Source organism: Salarias fasciatus, chromosome 12 (genome assembly GCF_902148845.1).
Source record: "Salarias fasciatus chromosome 12, fSalaFa1.1, whole genome shotgun sequence".
Lineage (NCBI taxonomy): Eukaryota > Metazoa > Chordata > Actinopteri > Blenniiformes > Blenniidae > Salarias > Salarias fasciatus.
Genome location: NC_043756.1, coordinates 21798971 through 21813057, shown reverse-complemented (window position 1 = coordinate 21813057; position 14087 = coordinate 21798971). Strand labels below are relative to the sequence as shown.

Below are 14087 nucleotides of genomic sequence, written 5' to 3'. Positions count from 1 at the left end.
GTAGCCTTGACGTCAACTTCCAACGTTAGATAGACATTGAATATTTGTTGGACTTCCAACGTTGGATTAGCATTGGATTATGATGCGAAAATGAAAGTTAGGTTTACGTTAAATCCTTACGTAGCCTTGACGTCAACTTCCAACGTTAAATAGACATTGGATATTTGTTGGACTTCCAACGTTGGATTAGCATTGGATTATGATGCGAAAATGAAAGTTAGGTTTACGTTAAATCCTTACGTAGCCTTGACGTCAACTTCCAACGTTCAATAGACATTGAATATTTGTTGGACTTCCAACGTTGGATTAGCATTGGATTATGATGCGAAAATGAAAGTTAGGTTTACGTTAAATCCTTACGTAGCCTTGACGTCAGCTTCCAACGTTAAATAGACATTGAATATTTGTTGGACTTCCAACGTTGGATTAGCATTGGATTATGATGCGAAAATGAAAGTTAGGTTTACGTTAAATCCTTACGTAGCCTTGACGTCAACTTCCAACGTTAAATAGACATTGAATACTTGTTGGCCTTCCAACATTGGATTACCATTGGATTATGATACGAAAATGAAAGTTAGGTTTACGTTAAATCCTTACGTAGCCTTGACGTCAACTTCTAACTTTAAATAGACATTGAATATTCGTTGGCCTTCCAACGCTGGATTACCATTGGATTATGATGCAAATAGAAAGTTGGATTTACGTTAAAACCTAACATAGGCTTGAAGTCAACTTTCAACGTTAAATAGACATTGGATTTTGAATGTAGGTTTGATGACATCCTCCAACATTAAATAGACATTGGATTTTGAATGTAGGCTTTTTGAATGATGGGTTGACGTCAAAATCCAATGTCGGGATAACATTAACCTCCAACACTGAACAGACACTTAAAGGTATAATGGACGATTTTCTCGAAAAAGTCGAAGCCAAATGTCTCTTACTTGCTTTTTGAAAAACGTGCATGCGCCAGACCATCCTACCGGCTCTGCTGCTCCTACGAGCACGCTTGACGGCGTTACGCAAGCATTTCTCCAGCATGATTGACATGTTAGAGGACCAATAGTTGAGACTCGCATCACGCCAGTCATTGGTTAAAACATCGTCTATTATACCTTTAAGTCAAGGAAAAAAAAAAAGCTTGAGCACACAAAAATGTAGGTCACAAATTTACTCTTTAGAATTCTTTAAACAGTGCAAATAATGACTATAAACTGCGCATATAAAACAGCATTATATAAAGCTAGCTTCTTTGTAGGTCCCCTTCCACATAAGTTGAACTCCGCCTGGACTTCTTGCGTCATCAACCTGTGGGAATAAGGATACAATTATACATTAACTTAGCAATTATCTAGTGTTCCAGGGCAAATCATGGATTCTTAAAATGTATCTGGTCGCCAAATCTGTGCAAGGCTTGATTTACCTTATCTTCACAATTTCACATGTGCACAAGTAACTGTGGTGGGGTGGCGAGTGCCTGGTGGCTACAGCTTGTGTAGGCGGGGCCTATGGTCTGATTCTACAGAAAGTGTACAGCTGAACTAACGGCTTGCTACACATGCATCGCTTAAACTTACTTGTCCATGACCTATTTGACATTGGTTTCCATACTCGTTCCTCTGTCTACCATTGCCAAGCGTTGAATCTGAAATTGGAGAAAATCTGTGTTAAACAAGGTTAGTGTTCAGTATATCCCCATGACTGTGTTACAAGATGATTCAAACAGTACACATGAGAAAATGCATTATGTTGTAGTCTTAACATTGCCAGTAGGATTGGGCACCGAACCACGGTGCTTTGTTGGCACCAACCGAATGATATCAGTCCACCTATGACCAAACACTAGTTATAAATTCGGTGCTTATCTTCAGTACTTTAAAAAAAAAAAATAAAGGGAAAAAATACACCACCACAAAATTACATCAATCCCGTCCTTAGTGCACATGCAATCAGTGAGGAATGCTCAGAGGAATCGGGTGTGCCAAGATCGGATGATATTTTCCCTAAGGGCAGTGTTACAGCAATGATTTGTGTTGAAACCCAATGCCTAGGTTTTGTGACCAATATTGCTTTCAATCTAGCATGTAACTAAACTACAAAAATCAGTTTGTCACCAATTTCGACAAAACTGTTGGAAATTATTTGCCACAAATGAATGTATTGAAGGGTCATTTTTCATGTTACGGAATTCCATTGCAAAGAGATAATGATTTATGTTTTAAACAAAATATTACCAATGTGTTATGGCCACGTTATTTGAATAATGCCTAATAACAGCATGTCTCTAGTTTCTTTTGCAGGTTGTTTTGTGAAGATCGAGCCACATTTGACCGAATGACGCCAGCTCTGGCGAACCAATATGCTGTTACAGAAATTTGTTTAAGACCCAATAATGTTGTTTATTTGTCACATTTCCAACCACTCCAAGAAGATATAATAGGAATTATGGGTTTATTATGTGCATTTGTTTGTAATTAATAGAAATATGACCAGTCTTTATCACCAAATACGGTGAATGCGAAAAACTCTCCACTCATCCCTCAATTAGTGCAATGTGTAAAATAATTTGTAGTGTCCGTCCCCCGAATGTTCTGTCCTGATTCACATGTAATATCAAGAAGGATTGGGGAACTATGGTTGTTCATATGTGCATCTTTGCTTAATGAATAGCAACAATATGTTTGAAAACATGATTCCCCATCTAATTTTTGAAATCGGGGCCACATTAGTCGCTGTGTAGTGTCCGTCCCTCAGTAGTGTCCGTCCCCTCTTATTCTCTGACCTTCAATTACCAGTTGTAATTGGTGCATTATTTATCATTGTTTATTGTTGAAGCACAATTTCATCAAAATGCGTTGCTTATTTCTGTGTCAGGAAGGCATTTGTGTTAAATTGTGTAGTGTCTGTCCCTTCCTTTGCATGGTCTGTTACATGATGTTACATGAGCTATGATGGAAATTAAATAAGGGTTAAAGGTTCGACTGGAGAAAAAAATTAATTGTTGTCTGATATTAACTGATTTAATGGCAGTAAGATACACATGTAACTAACTGTGGTGCGTTTAGTATGATTCATTGACCGTGTTGACAACATGATCACATGATGATACTCATCAACGATGCAAACGACACTCAATATCAAATGATATTTTATAATTTACTTGAATATTGACATTTTGAAACACTGAAAGCTTGCTTTGGGACAAAAACTTGCAGAAAAACACCATCAATCCCATTGAGATCACTGTTTAAATGGTCTTTGTACGAATATGTCATCAGGCGTAGCGTCCGTCCCCCTTTTCTTGTGAATCGTTACTTAAGCTACAATTGATAAGGAACATAGTTAAATGAGGAATAAATGTTTAAATGGAGAAACTGAAAGGTTGTTGTTTGATATTCAACTAAATTAGAGCAGCGAGATTTCACTCTGACGAACAATGGGGGCAGATATAGTCTATTCACGGCATGACATTTTTAAATTTTGTGAAATTACTCATAAAATCAGTTGATATTTTGCAAGTTTCTTGCATTTTGGTGTTCTATAACACGAAAAGATTACTTTGGGTCACAAACATGTAAGAAAGACACCATCAGTACCATGACGAACACCCAGCAGTTGGTCTCAATAGGATGCATGTTCGTGTTGTAGTGTCCGTCCCCTTAAAAAATGCGGATTTGGGTACCTGCGTTCGTTGCCTTTTTATGCGATAATGGTGTATGGATACTACAAATCATTGGTGCTTCATTATAGAAGAGGTGTTCAAGTACATGTTGCACCAACATACATGGGAATTTGCCAACATGAAATTTTCAGTCACCCTGTCCTGAAAGTCATGATCTGATCTTGGCACACCCGAATGCATTATTATATTATTCTCACTGCGCAAGACTTCACAACAGATATGAAACCTACCAGTTTTTGTCTTTCCTCCACCGAGTTCAGCGACTCGTCAAGACTTTTAAGTTCTTCAACTGTTGTAGCCTTGTCAGGAAGAGCTGTGTCCTGCGGCTATGCTTGAATGACCTTCAGCTCCTTCAACATGTCTCGGATCTCCACAAGCATCTGCATAACTTTTCTGTGAAATCCTAAAGCAATGAAACAAATGACAATTGCAATTAATCAGAGCACAACCTTACCAACTCAGCACTTGCCCCCATTAGTTTTATTTGTTCCACTTTACTGCAGTAAAACTCACTGGAGGGGTGTACCCTGGTCCAATTTAAAACGCATACAATTTTGGTGTGGATCCGACTCATCAGGCAGTTCCACTGGCCATCCAAACTCGACCTTCCGTTGACCTCCATTCATTTTTTGGACCAGGATTACACCTCATTTTCATACTTAAATTTGTTTGTCAATAAAAATTGTAATACATAAAATGTTTGTATACATATTTGCTTTCACCATGTTAAGTTTCATTATGGTGGGAGTAAAGGAAAAATGGCCGCCATCATGAAATTTTTGGTGGCTAACGGCTTTTATCAAAAAAGCAATGCCCAAGGAGCATGTGTGCCAATTTTGGTGCTTGTTTCCACAAGTGAACGATTCTCCTGTAATTTGCAGTTATCTGCCCCACTATCTCGTCTGTGTCGGGGTTTGAAAGTCACCGGTTCGAGGGTCCTACCGGCACGGCAGTGATAAAGGTGAGGAATGGGGTTGTTCCTCCACCGGGGTATCAGGATCAGGTTCAGGTTCTGGGACAGCTCGTCACCTCTTTGGTCAAGGAGGAATCCATGTTCAATCCAGGGGTTCAGCGTACCAGTGGTTATCAACCAAGGGAACAAAAGAAAACCCAGCCTGCATGACAATAAAAACCTTATTGTACACAGGATGTTACAGAGCGTATGGCCATTTGTGTTATTCAAATTTCTGCATGCTACTTAGTAAAGAACACAGTAACAATCATTTCTATTCACTCCTTTCAAGACTTACTTGTCTTTATGAACCAATACATCAACTCAAATAGAATATTTTTTTAACCTATGAATTGATGATGGGTTCAGTTTCTTTTAAACCATGAGTTATGATTACAAATTTTTACCATGAAATCCATTGTTTGTATTTCAAATCATGAACTAGAATGTTTTTCTAGCACAACGTCTAACAAATTAAGTTTTTATAGTTATTGCAACTTTTTTGCACACAAAAACATTATAAACCCATATTTTACAAACAAACTGGCAAAATCTCTTCACAAAACAATCAAACCAGTTAATTCAAATCAATACTCAAGAAAATTGCACTGGTGATTTTGCAAAACACAACTGAATTAAGCTACAGCTCACATCAGAGATCCCAAAGTATAATCAAACCACAATAAAATGTCTTTTAAAATTAAATAAATCTATCTATCAACTGTATCCTAGCAGTAACTGTCGTTTCAGCAGATGAACCAAGATGACAAGAAAAAAAACACATGCTGCAAGCCCGCCATCAGCAGGGCGCAGCAGCTAGCTTGATCAGACACGTGCGCTCATTAGCTGAGCTGAGAATATCACTCACCAAGAATTTCGGAGAGTTTTAGCATCACTTCCTGGATGCTTCCTCGCTTCCAAGTGCATTCATGGATGGCTCAAAGCTTTTCCAGCTCTTCATTCGTCCTTAAAGTAATGATTTTTCTCAGTTCGCCTCCTCCTGTGTGTCTCCTCTCTGCTCGTCCGGATCAGCTGCGCTGCTACCGACGGGGTGGGAACTAGCTTCCCTCCAACCAATAGGATTTCAGTATTTCTACATAGCAACCAATGAAATGAATGAAGTCTCACAGACATCGTGAACAACCAATTAGTTTCTTTTTTTTCTTCACAGTGTCTGAGAATAAATGAATAAAAAAAATAAAAACCACAATATAAACGAAAATAAATTAAAACACATTTATAAAATATACACACAGTATGAAGCTCAGTTCTACTGGGCAACACTGACCAACAGAGATCGTAAGCGTCTGAGAGATGAGTTCTGCGACCTGATGAAAGTCTCAGACTTTTCACTCATGGTGACTGTGACAGATCAGCATCGGTATGAAAATAATCACTTGTAAAAATGGCCAACATAACAGCAAATTTTACTCTGGCTCTCTTCACTGCTGGGCATGATGGGTAATGTGGAGCCATCTGAGAATAGCTGCACTGTAAAAGCGACCGCGACCATGAAGCTGTGATATTCTGCTGTGATGGAGATCCTCTCTCACTGTTTATAGTGGATAGCATGAGGACGTTGTAAGTTTTTTTTCCCCCTAAATTACATCCTATAACCAGCAGACACTTTCGGACGTTAATTCACCAAAGAGCCCAGGAGGGCTGACTGTCGCTGACTTTTTTTTTTTGGGACGATCTTTGGACATAATTACTCACTCCAGTCACAGAGTCTCCCTCAAGACAATAAGACGATAAAATCACATTTAATAGCATTGTGGAATAGAATGTGATAAAGAGATTATGAGGGAAAGTTTGTTGAATCAGGTCACATGATCACAGCAGGTAAACAGCAGACCTGCAGTTCTCACACCTGAGACACAAGCGCTCTACCGTGGGACAATTATGCACCAAACATCTCCTTCCACTGCTTTGCTGAAGATGTCCAGTTATATCTCCCTATGAAGAACTCCTTTGCTACTACAACCCGTTCAGAGAGCGGCAGTCAGCTGACCAACGGTGCTTAGTGTTGCCAAAGGCCAGGCAAAAGGCCAAGGGAGACATAGCCTTTGCGGTCGCAGCCCCCAAACTCGAGAACACACTCCCACCTCACATCAGAGCAGCTGAGACCCTGGAGGTCCTTAAATCCCTCCTCAAGACCCACCTCTTCTCATTTGCTTTTAAATAAGTGTCCAGCCACCAGCCCAACCCATAGATAAGTTAGGCTTTTTCATTATTATCATCATATTTAATTACCCTCTGTATATATATTTTATCAAGCTCTTTATGCACTGTTTTTATGTGAAGCAATTTGGTTTCAGCTGTTGCTGTCTGTAAGTGTGCTATAGACATAAATTTTACTTCACTTGACTTGATGTTAGAATTTAATGTTATTTTGACGTTGTCATTGTGTAATGTTCAGAGGATGTTGGAATTTGGTTGTATACCCTACGGCTGAATGTCAGCATTCTACATCAATTTGACGTTAGCCTTTAACGTTGACCAGAGGGTGGATGTTGGTTACTTGCCAACACAACTTGAAACCAACTAAATGAGAACGTCAGGGTGACGTTGGAATTTAACATTGTTTGGAGGTTGTCAACATAACATTTAAAAGATGTTGGGCTTTGGTTGTAAACCCAAAAACTGAACGTCGGTATTCTATGTCAATTTGACGTTGGCCTTTGACGTTGACCAGACGTTGGATGTTGGTTACTTGCCAACACAACTTAAAACCAACTAAAGTACAACGCTGGGTTGACGTTGGAATTTAACATTGTTTGGATGTTGTCAATATAACGTTTAGAAGATGTTGGGCTTTGGTTGTAAACCCAACAACTGAACGTCAGTATTCTACGTCATTTTGACGTTGGCCTTTGACGTTGACCAGACGTTGGATGTTGGTTACTTGCCAACACAACTTAAAACCAGCTAAAGTACAACGTTGGGTTGACGTTGGAATTTAACATTGTTTGGATGTTGTCAGTATAACGTTTACAAGACGTTGGGCTTTGGCTGTAAACCCAACAACTGAACATCGTTCTTCAACGTCAATTTGACGTTGGCTTTTGACGTTGACCAGACGTTGGATGTTGGTTACTTGCCAACACAACTTAAAACCAACTGAAGTACAACGTTGGGTTGACGTTTGAATTTAACATTGTTTGGATGTTGTGAATATAACGTTTATAAGACGTTGGGCTTTGGTTGTAAACCCAACAACTGAACATCGTTGTTCACGTCAATTTGACGTTAGTCTTTGACGTTGATCAGACGTTGGATGTTGGTTACTTGCCAACACAACTTAAAACCAACTAAAGTACAACGTTGGGTAGACGTTTGAATTTAACATTGTTTGGATGTTGTCAATATAACGTTTACAAGACGTTGGGCTTTGGCTGTAAACCCAACAACTGAACGTCAGTATTCTATGTCAATTTGACGTTGGCCTTTGACGTTGACCAGACGTTGGATGTTGGATACTTGCCAACACAACTTAAAACCAACTAAAGTACAACGCTGGGTTGACGTTGGAATTTAACATTGTTTGGATGTTGTGAAAATACCGTTTAGAAGACGTTGGGCTTTGGTTGTAAACCCAACAACTGAACGTCGGTATTCTACGTCAATTTGATGTTGGCCTTTGACGTTGACCAGACGTTGGATGTTGGTTACTTGCCAACACAACTTAAAACCAGCTAAAGTACAACGTTGGGTTGACGTTGGAATTTAACATTGTTTGGATGTTGTCAGTATAACGTTTACAAGACGTTGGGCTTTGGCTGTAAACCCAACAACTGAACGTCGGTATTCGACATCAATTTGATGTTAGCCTTTGACGTTGACCAGACATTGGATGTTGGTTACTTGCCAACACAACTTAAAACCAGTTAAGTACAACGTTGGGTTGACGTTGGAATTTTACATTGTTTGAATGTTGTCAATATAACGTTTAGAAGACGTTGGGCTTTGGTTGTAAACCCAACAACTGAACGTCAGTATTCTATGTCAATTTGACGTTGGCCTTTGACGTTGACCAGACGTTGGATGTTGGTTACTTGCCAACACAACTTAAAACCAACGAAAGTACAACGTTGGGGTGATGTTAGAATTTAACATTGTTTGGATGTTGTCAATATAACGTTTAGAAGACGTTGGGCTTTGGTTGTAAACCCAACAACTGAACGTCAGTATTCTACGTCATTTTGACGTTGGCCTTTGACGTTGACCAGACGTTGGATGTTGGTTACTTGCCAACACAACTTAAAACCAACTAAAGTACAACGCTGGGTTGACGTTGGAATTTAACATTGTTTGGATGTTGTCAGTATAACGTTTAGAAGACGTTGGGCTTTGGTTGTAAACCCAACGACTGAACATCGTTGTTCTACGTCAATTTGACGTTAGTCTTTGACGTTGATCAGACGTTGGATGTTGGTTACTTGCAAACACAACTTAAAACCAACTAAAGTACAACGTTGGGTAGACGTTTGAATTTAACATTGTTTGGATGTTGTCAATATAACGTTTAGAAGACGTTGGGCTTTGGTTGTAAAGCCAACAACTGAACGTCAGTATTCTACGTCGTTTTGACGTTGGCCTTTGACGTTGACCAGACGTTGGATGTTGGTTACTTGCCAACACAACTTAAAACCAACGAAAGTACAACGTTGGGTTGACGTTGGAATTTAACATTGTTTGGATGTTGTGAATATAACGTTTATAAGACGTTGGACTTTGGTTGTAAACCCAACAACTGAACATCGTTCTTCAACGTCAATTTGACGTTGGCTTTTGACGTTGACCAGACGTTGGATGTTGGTTACTTGCCAACACAACTTAAAACCAACTAAAGTACAACGTTGGGTAGACGTTTGAATTTAACATTGTTTGGATGTTGTCAATATAACGTTTAGAAGACGTTGGGCTTTGGTTGTAAACCCAACAACTGAAAGTCAATATTCTACGTCATTTTGACGTTGGCCTTTGACGTTGACCAGACGTTGGATATTGGTTACTTGCCAACACAACTTAAAACCAACTAAAGTACAACGTTGGGTTGACGTTGGAATTTAACATTGTTTGGATGTTGTCAATATAATGTTTAGAAGACGTTGGGCTTTGGTAATATACCTGACGTCAATGTAACGTTAGCACTCAACGTTGAGCAGACGTTGGATGTTGGTTACTGGCCAACGCAACTTGAAACCAACTAAATGACAACGTCAGATTGACGTTAAAATTTCTACGTTTAACTGACGTAAGCTTTAGATGTTGTATCAACGTTGGCTTTTGGTTGTCCAACGTTGCAACCCATATCCAACCAAGAACCAACGTTAATACAACGTAGTGTGTCTGCTGGGCAGCCATAGAGCCCTGATCATAAGCAGCTTTTAAATGGAAGTACATACATCTATTGACTTACCTCTATTGTGTTATATTATTCTTTTACAAATATAGGAATATTATAAATCAAATTTGATTGGTGTCTTGTCTCATATTATCACACGGCAACATTTGAATAATTTAGAAATCATGTAGCATTTTCTGTTTGTCATTTATTCTGTCGAGTGTCCATTCATTTCATAGTCATGAATTCAGTTTTAGTGTGTTAGTGGAGCAAGAGAGCTGGAGGGGGTGAGCGCCCCCTTTTGGTCACCTGCAGCCTGGAGTTGTGTTCCCTTCAAGTATAATTCAAAGGATGGGAAAAACCATAATCCATCTTCATAGATACACCAAAGCAAACAAGTGCTTGTAGATTAAGTTTACCTGGCGTTACAGCGACAATATTAGAGGTAAAATCTAAAAATTTATCGTGCATCAATACGTCAAACGTGCAGTTTGTAGATGAACTGTGTTGTTTTGGTTTTATCATTTTTAATCCACCTTAACGTATAGCTTAACTTTTTTGTTGTTATAATCTCGCACACATTTCTATTTCAACCCACCATTCCATTGTTCTTTCAATTGGGTTTTTTTTTTCTGTATTCAACTATTTTAGGCGTACATTGATTTCCTTGTTTGATCTTTATTGCTCTTTATATGTTATTTCATGCATTTTTTTTTTTTTTTTTTTTTTTTGGTTCGCCTGTAGAGCACTTTGATTTACTGTTTCTTTAAAAAAAACGAAAAGGCAGATCGAATGAGCCGCCCCGCGTATATTGGAGCTGTAATATTTCCGGTGCACCGTGAACGCAGCAGCCCCAGCAGCCTCGGTGTGAGTCTCGTGCGTCGGTCCGCTGCAGTCTCCCTCTAAACAGTGAAGATGCCCGCAGACCTGAGTCAGTGGAACGGAGACCTGGCCCTGCAGGACGTGGAGGAGAAGCCAGCCCAGCCTCTGACGGTCAAATACGGGTCTGTGGAGATCGACGAGCTCGGCAAAGTGCTCACTCCCACCCAGGTCGGTGACGCAGCTAACCAAGCTAAAGTTAGCGGCGCTCCCGCGTGGATCTTGCTTTATTTTACAATTCCGTGTCCAGAGCGCTGATTCGATGCACGTTTATTTAGACTTTAAGTTGCGTCTTGGTTCGTGCAACTGCTTGCAAACAGTGAATTTCTTTATGTGGGCAGCAACAACGTGTGTGCAGCTGTCACAGCGCTCAAACAGCGCCTCCGACAGGCGGCTGCAGGGTGTGCAGGAGGAGCTGGTATTTATAGGAGCAAATCACTCAAACTTTATTTATAATGATGTGGCAACAGTGTGATACAAATAAATTATATAAACTTTTAAAATGTTCCACTTTCCGTTTGCACAAATTCACAAATATATCAGCAGTCATAAAATATTAATTTTATAAAACATACATTTGTGCATGTGAGTGTTACTATTTAGCCCTTTACTTTAATCCTCTCCACTTATGTTTGATTTGATTTTAATTTTAAGGTATGATTACATTACATTTCTGTGCTGTAAAAGTAGGTCAAATTTGAATATCAATGTGAATTTTTTTTTTGCTGATTTAGAATTACGATGGTTATATAATGTTAACTATGCTGACTTAAATTCCATAGAAGAAAGAGTGAACACAAACACTCAAAAAAAACTTGTCTACTGTAAAGGCACTCACAACTTACCTCCCTGTGTTTATAGTGAACATTAAGCCGAAAACAATAAAGCTCAGGTTAGATTCTTGGATTAGGCTGTTGAACATATGAAAATGTTTCAGTTATTTCAGAGGAAAAAGTTAATTTTGCAGAATAAAGGTACGGAAAGTGTTTGTCATTGTGGGAGTTTTCCTTGTAGCAGTGTGTTGGTGTGTAATATTTGAAGTGAATGTGCTGATTTTAAACCTTTGGATCTGTGTGGCGTTCACTTGCAGGTCCAGAATCGTCCCACCTGCATTGAGTGGGATGGCTGCGACTCCGGAAAGCTGTACACTCTGGCCCTGACCGACCCCGACGCCCCCAGCAGGGCAAAACCCAAGTTCAGGTGGGACCTCACGCGCCACAGCATCGATTTAATTTTCCTATCTTCAAATGAAACCCAACTCCAGTTGTAATGATCGGATTTGTGTTTGCTCCTTTCTGAAGGGAGTGGCACCACTTCCTGGTGGTCAACATGAAGGGGAACGACGTGTCTTCTGGTACCGTCATGTCCGACTACGTGGGCTCTGGTCCGCCCAGTGAAACTGGTAAGAGTTACACCGGCCAGAAATATTAAATACTTACTTTATTTAAAGTTAGGGATCTTGGAAAACTAGCATATATTCGAATGTTGCATCTCCCCAAGGCTTCACCTAGCTGCTCTGCTGTTTTTCCTGTTTTAGTCCTGCTGTAGATGGCGGATATTTTCCGCTCCTACTTTAAGAACACGCTATGAATTGCTTCCCATCGGGTCATAAAGATCATTTTAACCAGTATTTAAAAAAATGTATCTAATTCAGATGGCCAGCCCTAGCTTAAAAAGTAGTGAACGAAACTACTAAACTGTATAGATGTGAGCACTGCCACCACCTGGTGGTAGAGAGTAGTATTACAAGACTTAATTTTGCTGGCTGTATTTTTGCAGTTTGTTTAAAATGATGTAAATTCTGCTGATTTAAAATGTCTTTGTAACAAGTTTCACACATTCATGAATTTATAATAAACATTTAAAATACAGTGTATAAAAAAAAGTTGCCTTCGTGGCTGTGTGTGTGTGTGTGTGTGTGTGTGTGTGTGTGTGTGTGTGTGTGTGTGTGTGTGTGTGTGTGTGTGTGTGTGTGTGTGTGTGTGTGTGTGTGTGTGTGTGTGTGTGTGTGTGTGTGTGTGTGTGTGTGTGTGTGTGTGTGTGTGTTCTCCCTGCAGTCTGACTGGTGTTTTCCTCCTGTGGTGCACTGCAGCATTTACCACCCTCACTGTTGCCCCCCCACCCCAGGTCTCCACAGGTACGTGTGGCTGGTGTACGAGCAGCCGGGCAGCCTCTCCTGCTCCGAGCCCAAACTCACAAACCGCTCCGGAGACGGCCGCGGCAAATTCCAGATCCAGAGCTTCAGGAAGAAGTACGGCCTGGGGGCCCCAGTGGCAGGGACCTGCTACCAGGCCGAATGGGACGACTATGTGCCCAAACTGTACGAGCAGCTGGCGGGAAAATAGAACACAACGCAGAAAGACTTAATCCTTAATCATCCAGGAAGGGTTTTTTTTTTTTTTTTTTCATGTGCCATTAAACGTGCTGTTTGTTTTCTGCCCAGGCAGAAAATCAATTGAATCTGCAATAAACCCATTTCAGCAATCTGTGTTTGTTATGAAACTCATTCCTGCATCCTTCTGAACAAGCTCACCTGAATCCTGTTGAGACAAATGTCAGAAATAATTAGATGACTCTGTCCCATTATTATCGAAATGATTAGAGGAGGTGAGTTATATTTAACAACTCATTTGGATGATGGAAGGAGGAGGGCTGCACACATCAGGAACCATCTCTACTGCTTTTTCTCTGAATCTGCAGAGCTGCAGCAATTTCTGAGTGTTGTACTGTAGCCTCACTGAGTTCACCAACATCCACATGGTTCAGGGAGGAAATCTGATAAATTAATTCACACTTTACTGACCTGAGCTCAGATTACAGCAGAGCTCGAAGTAAAATTAGCATAAAGGATAAAATTATCCTCCATGCTAATTTTATTAACCTTTTATCAAGTAAATGACCATATGTTTAAACTGAGAATTGTAGAAACTCATAATTTATTCCATGTAATAAAGCCAGTGATGTTCTAACTTGTGAATATTTTAAAATAGTCAAATTTGACAATTGAAAGTGCTACATAGTATACACCCAAAAAATGGCTATGACATCCATAATGTCTATTGAGAGGCAAATTGCACAAAATTCGCAAAAAAAAAAAAAAGTATTATGTAGAAAGTATTATTGTTTGTATTGTTTTTCTTAACAATCAATGTAATAACTGACATTGGCAAAATCTTAATTTGACTTAAACATTTTACCACAGCGATGGAAACCAATTACATTAT

The 14087-nt window shown here is 39.6% G+C and overlaps 1 protein-coding gene and 1 long non-coding RNA gene across 2 annotated transcripts; one reads left to right on the top strand and one right to left on the bottom strand.

Moving 5' to 3' along the window:
• Positions 1 to 1157: 1157 nt before the first annotated feature.
• LOC115398418 (uncharacterized) lies at positions 1158 to 4185 on the bottom strand. Its single transcript, XR_003932569.1, has 3 exons — positions 3916 to 4185; positions 1581 to 1648; positions 1158 to 1311 (listed from the first exon to the last, which is right to left on the bottom strand). It is a non-coding gene; the product is annotated as an uncharacterized LOC115398418 (long non-coding RNA).
• Positions 4186 to 10826: 6641 nt separating this feature from the next.
• Positions 10827 to 13347, top strand: pebp1 (phosphatidylethanolamine binding protein 1). Its single transcript, XM_030104799.1, has 4 exons — positions 10827 to 11034; positions 11954 to 12063; positions 12165 to 12265; positions 12991 to 13347. Exons 1-4 carry the CDS (start codon positions 10900 to 10902, stop codon positions 13206 to 13208), a joined length of 564 nt encoding a protein of 187 aa, XP_029960659.1. The 5' UTR covers positions 10827 to 10899; the 3' UTR covers positions 13209 to 13347.
• Positions 13348 to 14087: the final 740 nt, after the last annotated feature.